Source organism: Electrophorus electricus, chromosome 3, assembly GCF_041902795.1.
Source record: "Electrophorus electricus isolate QZ-2024a chromosome 3, ASM4190279v1, whole genome shotgun sequence".
Classification (NCBI taxonomy): Eukaryota; Metazoa; Chordata; class Actinopteri; order Gymnotiformes; family Gymnotidae; genus Electrophorus; species Electrophorus electricus.
The window spans coordinates 12,868,371-12,887,071 of record NC_137499.1 but is presented as its reverse complement, the minus strand read 5'-3'; the positions used below and the strand labels follow the sequence as shown (position 1 = coordinate 12,887,071).

Below are 18,701 nucleotides of genomic sequence, written 5' to 3'. Positions count from 1 at the left end.
TTTAATATCAATCCCATATAATCACTTCCACACTGGTTTCCTGCATGCAGCACTTAAAGAACTGGTTGAGTGTTAACTTTCTAAAACTAGATGCCAAAAAAACTAAATTTATGATTATTGGTACCAAGGCCTCCATCTCTGCCTACTCGGACCACTTGACTGCTGTTGATGATGAGCAGGTCCCTCTACTGTTGTTCAAAACCTTGGTGTCCTCTTTGACTCCATGGTCACCTTTAACCCACATATTAAATCCCTGACTCAGACTTCATTTTCTCCATTTTTGCCATTTCGCTGGACTTCGCCCTGTAGTTCCCTTTAAAGATGCTGAACTACAACTCCCATAAGTCCTGTCTGACAAACTCTGGTCCTCATTTGCCCATTTCAAGTTCATGTTCATTTGCCCATTTCAAGTACTACTTCTTGTTAGGTTTTTTTTTTTTCTCTCATATAAAGCAACCTTGGTTATCTAAAAAGCACTTTATACATTTAACTCAAATTAAATTATTATGATGATTAGTAGTAGTAGTAGTAGTAGTAGTAGTATTACAAGGCTAATATATTTAATCATTCACACTTAAAGATCGTTTCTGCTCTTAAACAGGGTGGCACATGCACACATATGTCCACTTAAAAGCTACTGTAGCACAATACATAAGCACAAACGATACAAAATGCCATCTGTGCAGAAGGCAAGATGTGGGGTAGCCGACCTGGGAAAACACGAAGCACTTAGAAGAAGGAGCGTTAACGTCAAGTACAAAAAGGTACACACGGCGTTTGACTTTGAGCCATTCAGAGCAGAGGTAGGGGAGGGGAGAGCAGTCCTCGGGGGAGCGCTTGTCCTCTCTGGCCTCGTTTAGGAGCGTCTCCGAGGCAGACCAGAGATTAATGAAGCGGTGTAGACACGCGCTCGCGCTCGCGCGGAGCTCGCGGACAACGCAGTCCTGCACAGCGCACTGCAGCGAAAAATGCCGAGAGACCCAAAAGCACTCAGAAGCAGAGTCAGAAGCAGAAAAAGGGTAACCATAATGTACTCTTCAAGTCTGTACACTAGATAACATCCTTTAGGGCTAAGCTAAGTATGTCAGGTGTGTCATAGCTATACAATAACGATGGAAATATCACCACTTCAGTTCAAATTTGTTTAACTTTAATAATAGCTGAATGGAAAGCTGTTTAACAACTTTCTGTGACGTTAGAAGGATGGTGTCCTAACTGTGAACCAGGATAGTGCTAAAACAACCCAGGAAGTGCCCTAGTACAACAGTAGTGTGCTGGAGTCTACTTATTCATTCGCTCAGATGCCTCCATCTTGTGGTCAGAAAACACCTGCCGCGAGTTATGGGAATCACTCATGGAGGTTAAACGCTGCACACCCTAACGATCATCTAAACCCAGCTTTCAAAAGTTCACTCTAAATCATCCATCATTCTGTGATTGGTAGGAAAAGAACTTTTTTCTTTCCTTGTTGAGGGTAGCTGCTGCCATCACACACACCTCATTTTCCTAACACGTCTGTCGCCTCATCTGTCATTCATTCCTGCTTTGTGCTGTTGTTTATTTTTCTTTTTTTTGGCAGGATTTTTCTTTGTGTGAGACGACGTGTCCGCTGCCCTGGATTCACAAGCCTGTGGAGTCCCGAGTCCTGTCACCGTCCTGTCAGGAGGATTAAGGCCATCGTGGGGTCGCGACCTGTCAAATAGCCTTTCCATCATTCAGAATTCAAACAGCAAAAGAGTCTCCACCACAGTTTATTTGCTTCTGTTTACCCCAGGTCAAATTACCTTAGGTAAACATTACCGTTAAAAAAGAATGAATTATTGATACTCTATAATTAAAGATCCTACAAAACACATTTTATTGTGTGGGATCTTATGTGGGAACTGTTAGACTATTACTTTTGTAAGTGGCTCTGGATAAGACCGTCTGCTAAATGCTGTAAATGTAAATGTATTATTTATTCTACAGTGTATCAAGGCACAGCATAAGAATTTAAATAAATCTTGCATGTAACTGCTGTAAGAAATAATAAATATTGTATATAGTGTGATATAATAACTCCTTTAGAATTTCCCATCCGAAGAAGGTCCCTATCTATGAGAAAGGAAAAAAAAAAGTTTTGTGGCCAAAAAAAATCTTGAGCATTATATCTGTCAAGGTTTACACTAAAGAGGTCACATTTTAGGCAATCCTGTATCATATCATATTGCCAGGTTAAGGGGAAGGTCTTTTTCCAGGTTAAGGGGTAGGTCTTCTGCCAGGTTAATGGGTAGGTCTTTTGCCTCGTCCTAGTAGGAGAGAGAGTCTTGCCCTATTAATGGCCTTCCCACAGGAGCCTGAAGGACACTTAGAGGGGAGGTTTATTTCTCTTGGTGTCAACACATAGCCCCTGTCTCCAGCCCTTATTGTTGAGGTGTGAGAGGTGAGAGGTGAGGAGATCAGTGTCGACCTTTCCAGCAGCGCTGTTGTGGAGTAAACAGACAGCAGAAGCTACAGACAAAGGCTCAGGATACCGTACCCTGTAATTTCAGCCCTTCTCCTCTTCAGGCAGACAATAATCCCTTCCTCTGTTTTGTTTTCAGTAGATCTGCACAGGTTTGGTGACAGAAGATGGATTTCTTTAGGATCAGATCAAGGGGTTTGCAGTGTTGAAGTTCACCAGAGTCACGATGACAGTGATATATCTCTGCTTAGGCCCAGAAACCACAGGCACAGAAATTATTTTTTACATAATCCCTCACCCGGGGACAGCGATGTTTGTAAATGTCCACTACATGTTTGTACCTTTGGTTCCTGATTATAGGTCACGAACTACCACGCCAGACAATACGCAAGACAATACAGAAGTACAGGAGTCATAACACACAAGACAGTCAGGTCCCCGTGGTGGGAGGGGCTTAATTCTGTTACACACAGCATGGTGCTTGTTGGTCGTGTGGCTGAATTCGGTTCGCTCACCTCATGCTGAGACGCATTGACTCAACAGGATCAGCAAGCACTGCATATGTGTGTACTCTCTGCGTGCGTACACACACACACACACACACACACACACACACACACACACACACACACACACACACACACACACTCCTGCCTGAAGCCCAGCCAAGAGGATGATGAATACACAGTGCTCTCCTGGCTGACATATTCCATTAAAACAAAACAGCACCTTATTTCCAGCTGGCACGCACACACACAAACCCCGTCTGTTTTTTATTTATTTTATCTGGCCAAAAGTATTGAATGAGGAAAAGAAACGATGTCCCCTCTCCAACATCAGGAGGCAAACAGGGCCCAGGATGCCCAAGGCTCAGCGTTTTGTAGGTGGGAAATCTAATGATAAAATAAAAAGCCACTTAACATTTCTGGTTTATTGTCAGAACTTCTGCAGCGTTGCTTACAACCTTTTCTTTGCACAAAAAGTGAACACAGTGCACTAACACAGAGTGCACTGATGGAGTGCTCTCACAGAGAGTGAACTACCAGAGTGTTCTCATAGAGTGCACTGACAGAGTGCACTCACACAGCATGCACTAACAGAGTGCACTAACACAGAGTGAACTAACAGAGTACTCACACACAGAGTGAACTAAGAGTATGCCCTCACACAGAGTAAACTAACAAAGTGCAATAACACAGAGTAAACTAAAATGGTGCTCTCAGACAGAATGCAGTACCAGAGTGTAGTAAAACAACCGTACTCTTAATGCATGATCTTCAATACATACTTACATACAGGTGGGGGTGCTTCAGTGTGAAGGTGAACTAGAGTTTGACACACAAACAGCCTGCAACCCAACAGCCTGGTCAGTTAGTAATCAAACAACAGAACTCACTGATCTCACATCTGCTCAGCAGCGATGTTCATATTGCTATGCTACCATGCAGAACGATGACAGATATGTAGCATATTACAGTAGAAGGGGTGTGAGAGAGCAGGTGGGGATTACAAACAGGGCTGGAAGCCGCTCGACTCCTGCATGCGTGAGCTCAGCAGTAACAGCCCACAGCGTTTCCGTAAAGGCAGAATCATGAAGGTCTGCTGATGTCTTCATTATTGCCAAATCACATTTCACAATTCAATAATGGGATGCTATGCACAATGCCAACAAAATCAAGACAGAAAGGATCACACATGAATGTGGTAATCAGAGGAAATACGTAAGAGCCAGAAATGTGGTAATGCTCTCTGCTTCCACCATCCACGTGTGCACCTCAGCTTAACACACGAATGGCACTGCACCGTGTTCCTGTAAACACCCAGGAGTTTGTTCACATCACCACACTCCGCCCCACATTTCTAAAATCACTATAGTATTTGTAACACAGTACAAGGTTCCAAAAGATCTTGAGATGGCTCATTTCCTGGTAAGAGGTCAGGCCGAAGAGATTGCTCTGAAGTCCATAAATCCAAGGGCTCGGGTCGGGGCAATCTGAGAGGCTCCAGGACCCAGACGGTGCCAGAAAGTGAAAAACTCACCATGCTGGGGAATCATTCCTCACCAGGGCCCACGGAGGCCTGGAATGTCTCTGCTTCCAAAACACCGAAAAGCTCCAAAAAGCAGCTGATGCTGTGGGAACACTGTAACAGAGAAACACGTTGCTGTGGAAGCACTGTAACAGAAGAAAACGTTGCCGTGGGAAGACTGTTACAGAGGAACACATTGCCGTGAGAACACTGTAACAGAGGAACACGTTGCCGTGGGAAGACTGTAAGAGAGGCCACACTGTTTCCTTGGAGCTGGTGGAGCAATGCAGCAAAGGACTGCGTGATAAATAACTCTTGTACACATTCCTTATCAGATAATTGCAAAAAGGGGGAGAGTGAGGAGAGTGTTGAGGAGGAGAGGGGTTAGCCGGCAGCCCGTCACCTTGGTGATATTCAGCAAACGACAGGCAAACAGTGCTGCAGGCACCAGGACACCTCTCACCCCAGACGCCTGGCAGCTAAAAGACCTCACATTTAATCACAGTGGTTTTCCCTCTTATGGTTGGCTCTCTATGGCCAAGGACTTAATTCTGACCTTCCATTCTATTGGTATGAAATGAAATGAAATGAAATGAAATGAAATATGAACATCATTGAGAATTAAAGCCCATGAATTAATCTAATCGGTGATTATTTGTTGCATACATAGTCATCCATGGTACAACTACTGGTAAAATGCTTTGAAATGTTCAGTTAGGGGTTTGTTGTTCATTAGATAGTAAATGTTTTATATCTTTATGTGGCTGTCAATGTGATTTAATATGACTTGCAAAAATTGCAATAATTCTTAAATGCAAACATTATAAACCCCCTCTGTAACTATGTTAAAATTATATTATATGGTGCCAGTGGGGACCTGAAGTAGGTGAAAGAAATTGTACATCACAATATTTTTGCCACAATATTTTATTGACATTCTAATTCCATGAATCAATATTTACATTCAAAGGGTAGTCTTAGCTGTTCTTTGTGTTGTTTTTCATACTTTTTTGTGAGTATCTGAGATATGTCAACAAGTAAAAATATTTAATTGGTACAAATGGACATTTTCTTATTTGTAGGTATCTAATACAAAGCTGTAATCAATTTTAACAGTTTACATTTACAGCATTTGGCATTAGTCCTATCCTCATATATTCAGTCCTTGCTATCTTACCACGCTTAGCCACTGGAGAAGTCCACCTCCTCTTCTCAGTCCTGCCCCTTTCTTCCAAATCTACCTCCAAAGCCCCTCCCTCCAAAGCCCCTCCCTCCAAAGCCCCTCCCTCCAAAGCCCCTCCTTCCAAAGCCCCTCCTTCCAAAGATATGCACATTTAGCCTACCCTCCTATGTGCTGAATCCTCATGCAAAATAATTGACAGGCTTGGGGCGGGGCAGAGGGGGATCTCGGTGGATTGGTTTACCATTTGCAGGTCATTTTTATATAATTATTTCATTATTTCTATTTTTTATATTTCTATAACAATTTTAGTGATAGTTTTTGCAAAGTAAAACAGCCAAAATAGACTTTAAAAAACTGAATAAAGCAACTTTATAACTTTTTTCTGCTGTTACAAATGGAATTATAAATCTAAATATGTTGCAGAATTGAATAGCAATTAGAACTATAATTCGTCTGCTGCAAAATATTTTTAAAATCTCCAACTCCATGAAAGGACTTCACACATTCATGCATCAGTCATCTTAATCGAGAAGAAAGAACAGCCTGTGGTGCGCTCAGCTACACCACATAGCAAGTGGCTGCTGGCAGGTGCCACACCTGGAGCCCTAGCAGGTGAGGGCACTCTCCTGTGGTCAGAGCCCTTGTAAAGGCTAAATGAGTGGGTGCCAACACCAGAGACCACAGGTGAGCTGGAGAATTTCCCAGGGTTTCTTGGAGTTCCTCGCCCTCCCCTGGCCACAGGTGAGCTGACCCTCACCTGGTCTTCTTTTGGACCAGGGCTTTGGGCTCTGGCAGCTCTGTAGTTTTTAAAGTTTAATGGTGATCCAGGAATCTCTGTCACTTACTTATCCCACTAGAGGCTGCAGTGCAGGCTATATAGTGCAGAACTGAAAGTATGTTTTTAGCTTTGTGTAGAGTCAACTCAGTGAATCATTAAGGTACATTTATGCCTACTAGATAATCTGCTACTGACAAACTATGATCACAGAGCGTTAAGAACATTAACATTCGCCAACTAATAATTAGGACACGCATACATTCGATGTGCTTAAGCAAGACTAGAGTTGCTCGGCAGTAAAACTGTTGTTTTGGTCTCACGCGTTTACACGGTTTTTTGAATGTTTTGGAGAGGTGTTGTTCACAGAGAGGTTTTCCCCGAACTGTGTTTCACAAACTGATTATCTAATTATGCGTTCATTTTACATTACGAAAAACAGCTCTTCCACGGGGAAAGACGCCTTATGCAACAAATTGCACTCACCGTAGACGTGTTTGTTAATTCTTGTCCTTCATATCGGTCAAATGGCGCAAGCAGAAACTCGTCTTCACAACAGACGAAGCTTGTAATACATCCCATTACAAGAATTTAGAGTTCAAGAGCGCCCATTTAAAAGCATTAAATCCCACGTGCTGCTCTGAATCTGAGACCTGCTTGCAGGTGCATTTACGCGCGTCGAGTTCAGACTAGTTGCGTCCGTGCGCGCGTACTCACGCCCTTTCCTGAGAAAGACAGAACAGCGGAGGCTTAACCGCATCTTCAAGAACTCTACCTTCTGAGAGAGACGTTCATTTCACCTTTCACCTTTTCCAAAGCATTTACTTCTGCATCTTATATACAAATATAACAGAAGAAATTAGAAGAATGTGCCGATCATATAGCCCAAGCTGTGTCAATCTCTGGGGTCATGCATACAGTGTTTGTCACTCAGATGTGTTAAGATATATTTGGTTGAAGATCACAGCATGGCTGAAGTGCACTTCTGAAGTATGTTCTATCTACACTCTACTGATATACACGCCACTAAGATATAACCTACTAAAATATACTCTGAGACGTACTCTACTGAGATATAATCCTCTACATTATATTCGATAGACATACAGCCAAGGTAAGGCAAGTTTATTAAAATTCAAAGACAAATTATTTAAACTGTGCAAATTTCAAATAGAGATCTAAAAAACTGGTGGCTAAAAGAAAACAAAGTGCTGAGATGAGACTAAAGACAGAATAAATTAAGAGTGAAAAGAAATAATGTGCTGAAAATGCTGAAAATTCAACAGTGAAAGTGCAGTCCTACAGGAACAGTGTTTAACAGTAAGAGTTGAAAGTCTTGTCAAAGAAGAAAGCTTTTAGATTCCGTTTATATACTCTACTGATATATACTCTACTGATATATACTCTACTGAGATATACTCCACTATTATATACTCCACTGATATATACTCTACTGATATATACTCTACTGAGATATACTCCACTGATATATACTCTACTGAGATATACTCTACTGATATATACTCTACTGATATATACTCTACTGATATATACTCTACTGAGATATACTCCACTGATATATACTCTACTGAGATATACTCTACTGATATATACTCTACTGATATATACTCTACTGATATATACTATACTAAGACATATTCTACTGATAGAGTCAGCTGAGTTGCTCTGCTGAGATATACTCTAATGAGATATACTCTAATGAGATATACTTTAATGAGATATACTCTACTGAGATATACTGTAATAAGACACATTCTACTGATGTAGTCAGCTGAGTTGCTCTACTGAGATACTCTCGGAGGTTGTTGACATGTAACCATTAGAGCAGGTAGCAAGCATTGGTGTCACTCCCCTGGGGAGCAGGATTGACACAGCAGTCCTGCTGCTCAGACAAAAGCTCTCTCACTACTCACTGTGCTCTACTGCATGTACAGTAGTCCATGTACACTACTGCCTGTGCCTTATTGCCAGTGCACTACTCCCTGTGCACTATTGACTGTGCAGTACTGCCGGTGCACTACTGTCTATGCACTACTGCAGTGTAGCAATGTACAAAATATTACTTTATTACAGCAGTGTACAAATTATGTACATATAATTAACACACACACACACACACACACACACACACACACACACACATGGGCATACAAATACACACATTCGTATCTGGAAAGTTATGGATTACAATTTTAATTTAAATGAATAAGACCTGGATAAGTCAGCAGACTATTCTATAAGGGTTATTATATTGTATGTCGTTATTACAGCAGTTATGATGGAGGATTCAAAGCAAAGTCCCCCACAGTTTTAAACTCGTCACACACATGCACTGCATGGTCACATCAGCTGAGATCCAGATGTTGGTTTCACACTGACGTCTTACTCTGCTAAGGATGTGCTGCTGTTTTGTGGTTCACTGGGATCTTCACCCAGGTTTAGAAACCCTTATAAAGCAGTTTCCCTCTATAAGACATTTCATACAATTTGTGTCACTCTAGTGCACAGCAAATCCTGGCCTTTGATTTTATTTTCCAGTTTCCTAATTTCAGTTCATAATGACGAACAGGAACATTGAATAGAAAGACACAAAATTTAAAAGTACATAAAACAACTCATTAAAATAACCAGTGTAAACAAAGTCCTGTAGTCTTCATGTGTATACTATAGATCAGTGGAAACTAGTTTATGCCATAGGTGTTGATATAACCATAGTGAGTTTTCTGTGATATATGAGAATGTTATCATTGGAAGTTATAGATTACAAGCTCACCTTTGCAGGGTGCTTCGCAGTCTCTTTTTTGCTTAAAGTAGGTCACTGTTTGCTCTGGCTGTTAACAGGCTCACTGGTACATGTTAACTCTTAATGGTAGTCACAGAAAGACATCGCCGGTGAAACACCAAACGTCAACAAGGATAATGTCATCTGACTTAAACAAGCAGTAGAATTAAAATTTCGGAGATGAAACAAATTTAAAAAGTAATACAAAATGGCTACTATAGAATTATTTGCAGAGAAAAAAATATGCATTTTGTCAACTTCAGACAAGGTACAGATACAGATATTTGGCTAAACATTTCAAAATGTTCCTGTGGTGATGAGAATTGCTTTAATTATTATTGCTGGTAATAAAGAATAATTATCATCAATATTATTAAAAAGCATGAAAGAGCATAATAACCCTGTCTCTTTAAAATGTAAAAATTAAAACTCCCTCTCAACCTTCACTTAACTTTACAGCGGCCTCTAGTGACTGAAGTGGATACTGCTGATGCTTGGCTTTCCTTGACTGTTCCCTGAGGGAGTCACATAAGGGCATTGTTGCCATCCTGGGAGGTGGTGGAAGTGGATCTGCTGAGCCTGGTCACAGGCTCCCTCTTACACAACTTTCTTGTCAGCCTCCACAGGTTGGTCCGGAACTTCTCGCCCACGAAGGCGTACAGCACGGGATTGACACAGCAGTGCAGGACTCCCAGGCTGTGCGTGACCTTCAAGGCCAGGTCTGCCTCGTGTCGTCTCCTGCAGCTGGACTCCACCAGCTCAGCCCTCAGAAGTGTGTCCATCATCGTGGCGACATGGTACGGGCACCAGCAGAGCAGGAAAGCCGCCACCACTGCAACGATGAGCCGCATGGCCTTATGCTTCCGCAGGCCGCGCGTGTGGACCAAGCGGCTGATGGTGACACCGTAGAACCCCAGCATGGCCGCCAGGGGCAGGAGGAAGCCCAGCAGGTGACTGAGCATGCGCATGGCCAGCCGCCACTGTTGGGCGCTAGAGATGTCGTAGTGCTCGCCACACTGCATTTTGCCGTCTTTACCCGGGAACAGGTAGGCGCGGTTGTAGATGGTGGCAGGAAGGGACAGGATAGAGCCGAGGCCCCAGACGAACGCGCAGGTGACCCAGCTGCGGGTGCTGCGCCCGCCGTAGCTACCCCGGGCCTCCTTGGCGGCATGCACCACCACCATGTAGCGGTCGGCGCTGATGCAGACCAGGAACAGCACACTGGCGTAGAAGTTCACCTCCAGAGCCATGCCGACCAGCTTGCAGGCGACGTTGCCAAACAGCCAGCCCTGCAGGACCGACACGGCCAGCAGTGGTAGCGTGACGGCCAGCAGCAGGTCCGCCAGGGCCAGGTGGAACAGGAAGAGCTCCGACGGACTGAGCCTGTTCTGGCTGGAGCACACCACCCACACCACCACGAGGTTTCCAGCGATGGCCTGCAGGAAGACTAGCAAGTAGAAGACGAAGAGGAAGATGTGCAAGCCTGCTGGTGTTGACTGAACACAGGCCAGGGCGTGCTCCGGATTGTAGGACCCTATGAAGGGTATGTTGTCAGTAGTATTGTCAAAATAGTCAGAAAACTCATCACTTTGGAAAACGTGGCTGAGGCCTGTTTAGAAATCAAACACTGAATTAGCACCATTGTCGTCATCGTCATCATCATCATTCATCGCAATCATTCATCGCAGTCGTCGTCATTCATCGCAATCAGGTACGACAATTTTCTTACTTGGTATGTACGTTTTTAAAGAACTATAATGGTATTTTACAAATGTTTTTAATGATTACATTATTACTTGTTAAGATTTGCTCTCCAGCATACCTTAACATCACTCAAGACATGGTTCAATATTTCAGCGTATTTTAGTCAACATGACCTGAAATAAGTATGTTTTGATTATCAAGGACACATCCTACCTTCCATCGCTCCTTACAGCTCTGGGATCAGAGAGAACAAGTCCAGACTGCTTTAATCAGAGGAAGCTGTGGGTTTCCTGCTCGTGTGTGGTGCGATTTCCTAGTTAGTCAACCGCGGTCATTGTCTTGCATCAGACACATTACCAGAAGTCTTGTCTAATTTCGATTAAGATATAGATATATGCATTTATATATATATATATATATATATATATATATATATATATATATATATATATATATATATATATATATATACACATATATATACATATATATTAAAAAAGGTCACCATCTGGATTTAACTAAGCAAATAGGTAAGAGCCTCCCATTGAGTAATTACTGCATGGGTGATTATGTTTCAGCTGGCAACAAGTTATTTAACCATAACTGATGCAGTGAGTAGCTTCTCATTTGTTAAACAACAATGTCGAAAGACACATCCAGCAGTCGTGGGAAAGATGTTAATCTGTTTCAGAAGGGTCAAGTTATTGGCATGCATCAAGCAGAGAAAACATCTAAGGAGATTGCTGAAACTACTAAAATCGGGTTAAGAACTGTCCAACATGATCGGCGATCACTTAAGCGTGTGGTGAAATCAAATAATAGAAAAACAACAGTAGAACTCAGGGATATGTTTAATAGTGAAAGTAAGAACATTTCCACATGCACAATGCAAAGGTAACTCAAGGGATTGGGACTAAACAGCTGTGTAGCCTTAAGAAAACCACTTGTCAGTGAGGCTAACCAGCAAAAACGGCTTCAATTTGCTAGGGAACATAAAGATTGGACTCTGGAGCAATGGAAGAAGGTCATGTGATCTGATAAGTCCAGATTTACCCTGTTTCAGAGTGATGGGCGCATCAGGGTAAGAAGAGAGGCGGCTGAAGTGATGCACCCATCATGCCTAGTGCCTACCAAACAAGCCTGTGGGGGCAGTGCTATGATCTGGGGTTGCTGCAGTTGGTCAGGTCTAGGTTCAGCAACGTTATGTGCCCAAAGAATGAGGTCAGCTGACTACCTGAATATACTGAACGACCAGATTATTCCATCAATGGATTTTTTCTTCCTTGATGGCACAGGCATATTCCAAGATGACAATGCCATGATTCATCGGGCTCAAATTGTGAAAGAGTGGTTCAGAGAGCATGAGACATCATTTTCACACATGGATTGGCCACCACAGAGTCCAGACCTGAACCCCATTGAGAATCTTTGGGATGTGCTGGAGAAGACTTTACACAGTGGTCCAAATCTCCCATCATCAATACAAGATCTTGGGGGAAAAATTAATGCAACTCTGGACAGAAATAAATGTTGTGACATTGCAGAAGCTTGTGGAAATGATGTCACAGCAAATGTGTGCTGTAATCAAAGCTAAAGGCGGTCCAACGAAATATTAGAGTGTGTGCCCTTTTTTTGGCCAGGCAGAGTGTGTGTGTGTGTGTGTGTGTGTGTGTGTGTGTGTGTGTGTGTGTGTGTGTGTATGTGTATATATATATATATATATATATATATAGATGCTTAACCGCATCTTCAAGAACTCTACCTTCTGAGAGAGACGTTCATTTCACCTTTCACCTTTTCCAAAGCATTTACTTCTGCATCTTATATACAAATATAACAGAAGAAATTAGAAGAATGTGCCGATCATATAGCCCAAGCTGTGTCAATCTCTGGGGTTATGCATACAGTGTTTGTCACTCAGATGTGTTAAGATATATTTGGTTGAAGATCACAGCATGGCTGAAGTGCACTTCTGAAGTATGTTCTATCTACACTCTACTGATATACACGCCACTAAGATATAACCTACTAAAATATACTCTGAGACGTACTCTACTGAGATATAATCCTCTACATTATATTCGATAGACATACAGCCAAGGTAAGGCAAGTTTATTAAAATTCAAAGACAAATTATTTAAACTGTGCAAATTTCAAATAGAGATCTAAAAAACTGGTGGCTAAAAGAAAACAAAGTGCTGAGATGAGACTAAAGACAGAATAAATTAAGAGTGAAAAGAAATAATGTGCTGAAAATGCTGAAAATTCAACAGTGAAAGTGCAGTCCTACAGGAACAGTGTTTAACAGTAAGAGTTGAAAGTCTTGTCAAAGAAGAAAGCTTTTAGATTCCGTTTATATACTCTACTGATATATACTCTACTGATATATACTCTACTGAGATATACTCCACTATTATATACTCCACTGATATATACTCTACTGATATATACTCTACTGAGATATACTCCACTGATATATACTCTACTGAGATATACTCTACTGATATATACTCTACTGATATATACTCTACTGATATATACTATACTAAGACATATTCTACTGATAGTCAGCTGAGTTGCTCTGCTGAGATATACTCTAATGAGATATACTCTAATGAGATATACTTTAATGAGATATACTCTACTGAGATATACTGTAATAAGACACATTCTACTGATGTAGTCAGCTGAGTTGCTCTACTGAGATACTCTCGGAGGTTGTTGACATGTAACCATTAGAGCAGGTAGCAAGCATTGGTGTCACTCCCCTGGGGAGCAGGATTGACACAGCAGTCCTGCTGCTCAGACAAAAGCTCTCTCACTACTCACTGTGCTCTACTGCATGTACAGTAGTCCATGTACACTACTGCCTGTGCCTTATTGCCAGTGCACTACTCCCTGTGCACTATTGACTGTGCAGTACTGCCGGTGCACTACTGTCTATGCACTACTGCAGTGTAGCAATGTACAAAATATTACTTTATTACAGCAGTGTACAAATTATGTACATATAATTAACACACACACACACACACACACACACACACACACACACATGGGCATACAAATACACACATTCGTATCTGGAAAGTTATGGATTACAATTTTAATTTAAATGAATAAGACCTGGATAAGTCAGCAGACTATTCTATAAGGGTTATTATATTGTATGTCGTTATTACAGCAGTTATGATGGAGGATTCAAAGCAAAGTCCCCCACAGTTTTAAACTCGTCACACACATGCACTGCATGGTCACATCAGCTGAGATCCAGATGTTGGTTTCACACTGACGTCTTACTCTGCTAAGGATGTGCTGCTGTTTTGTGGTTCACTGGGATCTTCACCCAGGTTTAGAAACCCTTATAAAGCAGTTTCCCTCTATAAGACATTTCATACAATTTGTGTCACTCTAGTGCACAGCAAATCCTGGCCTTTGATTTTATTTTCCAGTTTCCTAATTTCAGTTCATAATGACGAACAGGAACATTGAATAGAAAGACACAAAATTTAAAAGTACATAAAACAACTCATTAAAATAACCAGTGTAAACAAAGTCCTGTAGTCTTCATGTGTATACTATAGATCAGTGGAAACTAGTTTATGCCATAGGTGTTGATATAACCATAGTGAGTTTTCTGTGATATATGAGAATGTTATCATTGGAAGTTATAGATTACAAGCTCACCTTTGCAGGGTGCTTCGCAGTCTCTTTTTTGCTTAAAGTAGGTCACTGTTTGCTCTGGCTGTTAACAGGCTCACTGGTACATGTTAACTCTTAATGGTAGTCACAGAAAGACATCGCCGGTGAAACACCAAACGTCAACAAGGATAATGTCATCTGACTTAAACAAGCAGTAGAATTTAAATTTCGGAGATGAAACAAATTTAAAAAGTAATACAAAATGGCTACTATAGAATTATTTGCAGAGAAAAAAATATGCATTTTGTCAACTTCAGACAAGGTACAGATACAGATATTTGGCTAAACATTTCAAAATGTTCCTGTGGTGATGAGAATTGCTTTAATTATTATTGCTGGTAATAAAGAATAATTATCATCAATATTATTAAAAAGCATGAAAGAGCATAATAACCCTGTCTCTTTAAAATGTAAAAATTAAAACTCCCTCTCAACCTTCACTTAACTTTACAGCGGCCTCTAGTGACTGAAGTGGATACTGCTGATGCTTGGCTTTCCTTGACTGTTCCCTGAGGGAGTCACATAAGGGCATTGTTGCCATCCTGGGAGGTGGTGGAAGTGGATCTGCTGAGCCTGGTCACAGGCTCCCTCTTACACAACTTTCTTGTCAGCCTCCACAGGTTGGTCCGGAACTTCTCGCCCACGAAGGCGTACAGCACGGGATTGACACAGCAGTGCAGGACTCCCAGGCTGTGCGTGACCTTCAAGGCCAGGTCTGCCTCGTGTCGTCTCCTGCAGCTGGACTCCACCAGCTCAGCCCTCAGAAGTGTGTCCATCATCGTGGCGACATGGTACGGGCACCAGCAGAGCAGGAAAGCCGCCACCACTGCAACAATGAGCCGCATGGCCTTATGCTTCCGCAGGCCGCGCGTGTGGACCAAGCGGCTGATGGTGACACCGTAGAACCCCAGCATGGCCGCCAGGGGCAGGAGGAAGCCCAGCAGGTGACTGAGCATGCGCATGGCCAGCCGCCACTGTTGGGCGCTAGAGATGTCGTAGTGCTCGCCACACTGCATTTTGCCGTCTTTACCCGGGAACAGGTAGGCGCGGTTGTAGATGGTGGCAGGAAGGGACAGGATAGAGCCGAGGCCCCAGACGAACGCGCAGGTGACCCAGCTGCGGGTGCTGCGCCCGCCGTAGCTACCCCGGGCCTCCTTGGCGGCATGCACCACCACCATGTAGCGGTCGGCGCTGATGCAGACCAGGAACAGCACACTGGCGTAGAAGTTCACCTCCAGAGCCATGCCGACCAGCTTGCAGGCGACGTTGCCAAACAGCCAGCCCTGCAGGACCGACACGGCCAGCAGTGGTAGCGTGACGGCCAGCAGCAGGTCCGCCAGGGCCAGGTGGAACAGGAAGAGCTCCGACGGACTGAGCCTGTTCTGGCTGGAGCACACCACCCACACCACCACGAGGTTTCCAGCGATGGCCTGCAGGAAGACTAGCAAGTAGAAGACGAAGAGGAAGATGTGCAAGCCTGCTGGTGTTGACTGAACACAGGCCAGGGCGTGCTCCGGATTGTAGGACCCTATGAAGGTTATGTTGTCAGTAGTATTGTCAAAATAGTCAGAAAACTCATCACTTTGGAAAACGTGGCTGAGGCCTGTTTAGAAATCAAACACTGAATTAGCACCATTGTCGTCATCGTCATCATCATCATTCATCGCAATCATTCATCGCAGTCGTCGTCATTCATCGCAATCAGGTACGACAATTTTCTTACTTGGTATGTACGTTTTTAAAGAACTATAATGGTATTTTACAAATGTTTTTAATGATTACATTATTACTTGTTAAGATTTGCTCTCCAGCATACCTTAACATCACTCAAGACATGGTTCAATATTTCAGCGTATTTTAGTCAACATGACCTGAAATAAGTATGTTTTGATTATCAAGGACACATCCTACCTTCCATCGCTCCTTACAGCTCTGGGATCAGAGAGAACAAGTCCAGACTGCTTTAATCAGAGGAAGCTGTGGGTTTCCTGCTCGTGTGTGGTGCGATTTCCTAGTTAGTCAACCGCGGTCATTGTCTTGCATCAGACACATTACCAGAAGTCTTGTCTAATTTCGATTAAGATATAGATATATGCATTTATATATATATATATATATATATATATATATATATATATATATATATATATATATATATATATACACATATATATACATATATATTAAAAAAGGTCACCATCTGGATTTAACTAAGCAAATAGGTAAGAGCCTCCCATTGAGTAATTACTGCATGGGTGATTATGTTTCAGCTGGCAACAAGTTATTTAACCATAACTGATGCAGTGAGTAGCTTCTCATTTGTTAAACAACAATGTCGAAAGACACATCCAGCAGTCGTGGGAAAGATGTTAATCTGTTTCAGAAGGGTCAAGTTATTGGCATGCATCAAGCAGAGAAAACATCTAAGGAGATTGCTGAAACTACTAAAATCGGGTTAAGAACTGTCCAACATGATCGGCGATCACTTAAGCGTGTGGTGAAATCAAATAATAGAAAAACAACAGTAGAACTCAGGGATATGTTTAATAGTGAAAGTAAGAACATTTCCACATGCACAATGCAAAGGTAACTCAAGGGATTGGGACTAAACAGCTGTGTAGCCTTAAGAAAACCACTTGTCAGTGAGGCTAACCAGCAAAAACGGCTTCAATTTGCTAGGGAACATAAAGATTGGACTCTGGAGCAATGGAAGAAGGTCATGTGATCTGATAAGTCCAGATTTACCCTGTTTCAGAGTGATGGGCGCATCAGGGTAAGAAGAGAGGCGGCTGAAGTGATGCACCCATCATGCCTAGTGCCTACCAAACAAGCCTGTGGGGGCAGTGCTATGATCTGGGGTTGCTGCAGTTGGTCAGGTCTAGGTTCAGCAACGTTATGTGCCCAAAGAATGAGGTCAGCTGACTACCTGAATATACTGAACGACCAGATTATTCCATCAATGGATTTTTTCTTCCTTGATGGCACAGGCATATTCCAAGATGACAATGCCATGATTCATCGGGCTCAAATTGTGAAAGAGTGGTTCAGAGAGCATGAGACATCATTTTCACACATGGATTGGCCACCACAGAGTCCAGACCTGAACCCCATTGAGAATCTTTGGGATGTGCTGGAGAAGACTTTACACAGTGGTCCAAATCTCCCATCATCAATACAAGATCTTGGGGGAAAAATTAATGCAACTCTGGACAGAAATAAATGTTGTGACATTGCAGAAGCTTGTGGAAATGATGTCACAGCAAATGTGTGCTGTAATCAAAGCTAAAGGCGGTCCAACGAAATATTAGAGTGCGTGCCCTTTTTTTGGCCAGGCAGAGTGTGTGTGTGTGTGTGTGTGTGTGTGTATGTGTATATATATATATATATATATATATATATATATATATATATATATATATATATATATGGATTGTATTTTGAAAGATTTTTAAATCAGTTTTAAATATCATAAAATTTCATCTTTATAGCCATCTCTTTTCCAATGTACCATCACACTTACTGAGTCATAACTGTACAGACCCTTGCTGTCTAAAACCAATTCTAAGAGCAAGAGAATTGAGTACATTGGGAAGTCAGAGTCAGAGGTTCAGAGTCCCAAGTTCCTAATGTCAAGTTTCTCTGCTCTAACACACCTGACTCCGCTTATAAAAGACTTGCTGCTGATCTGCTGAGCTTCTGATCTTCTGAGCTGGATCAGGTGGACTGAGGCTGGAAGAACCTGCAGCAGGTCTCCACAGCTAGAGCTGAACTCAGTAGGTCTGTCATGGGGGTTCCTGAAGGGTCCTAGCTTTGAAATGTTTGAGGGTTTCATGCGGTAAGGAGATGTGAATGAAGAGGCAGCTGTGTCAGGTTGTCGCTGCTATTAGAATGAAATGCAGACGTTTTGCGCGGGATCAAAAGAATCATTTTCATAACAAATATTTAGGTTGCAGCTTGAAAATGTCAAAGTAATCAAATATTATTAATGGGTTTCAGTTAACAGACAGAGGGATGAAAGAAGATGAAGTAGGGATAGACAGATGATTGCAGTCCATAGGAAACG

General features: G+C 42.2%; 2 protein-coding genes across 3 annotated transcripts; both read right to left on the bottom strand.

Moving 5' to 3' along the window:
* Positions 1–8,119: 8,119 nt before the first annotated feature.
* LOC113583700 (C-X-C chemokine receptor type 1-like) lies at positions 8,120–11,156 on the bottom strand. Its single transcript, XM_027020168.3, has 2 exons — positions 11,150–11,156; positions 8,120–10,841 (listed from the first exon to the last, which is right to left on the bottom strand). The coding sequence occupies exons 1-2, from the start codon at positions 11,154–11,156 to the stop codon at positions 9,757–9,759; spliced, it is 1,092 nt and encodes a 363-aa protein (XP_026875969.2). The 3' UTR covers positions 8,120–9,756.
* A 694-nt stretch (positions 11,157–11,850) lies between these two features.
* Positions 11,851–16,587, bottom strand: LOC118241913 (C-X-C chemokine receptor type 1-like). 2 transcript variants are annotated; one of them, XR_014122607.1, is made up of 3 exons: positions 16,550–16,587; positions 14,624–16,241; positions 11,851–14,316 (listed from the first exon to the last, which is right to left on the bottom strand). XR_014122607.1 is itself a non-coding variant. In XM_035529439.2 (2 exons), the coding sequence occupies exons 1-2, from the start codon at positions 16,554–16,556 to the stop codon at positions 15,157–15,159; spliced, it is 1,092 nt and encodes a 363-aa protein (XP_035385332.1). In that variant the 5' UTR covers positions 16,557–16,587; the 3' UTR covers positions 11,859–15,156. The 2 variants fall into 2 exon arrangements, 1 of the variants encoding a protein (XP_035385332.1); XM_035529439.2 differs by having other exon boundaries at positions 11,859–16,241.
* Between the last annotated feature and the right edge of the window lie 2,114 nt (positions 16,588–18,701).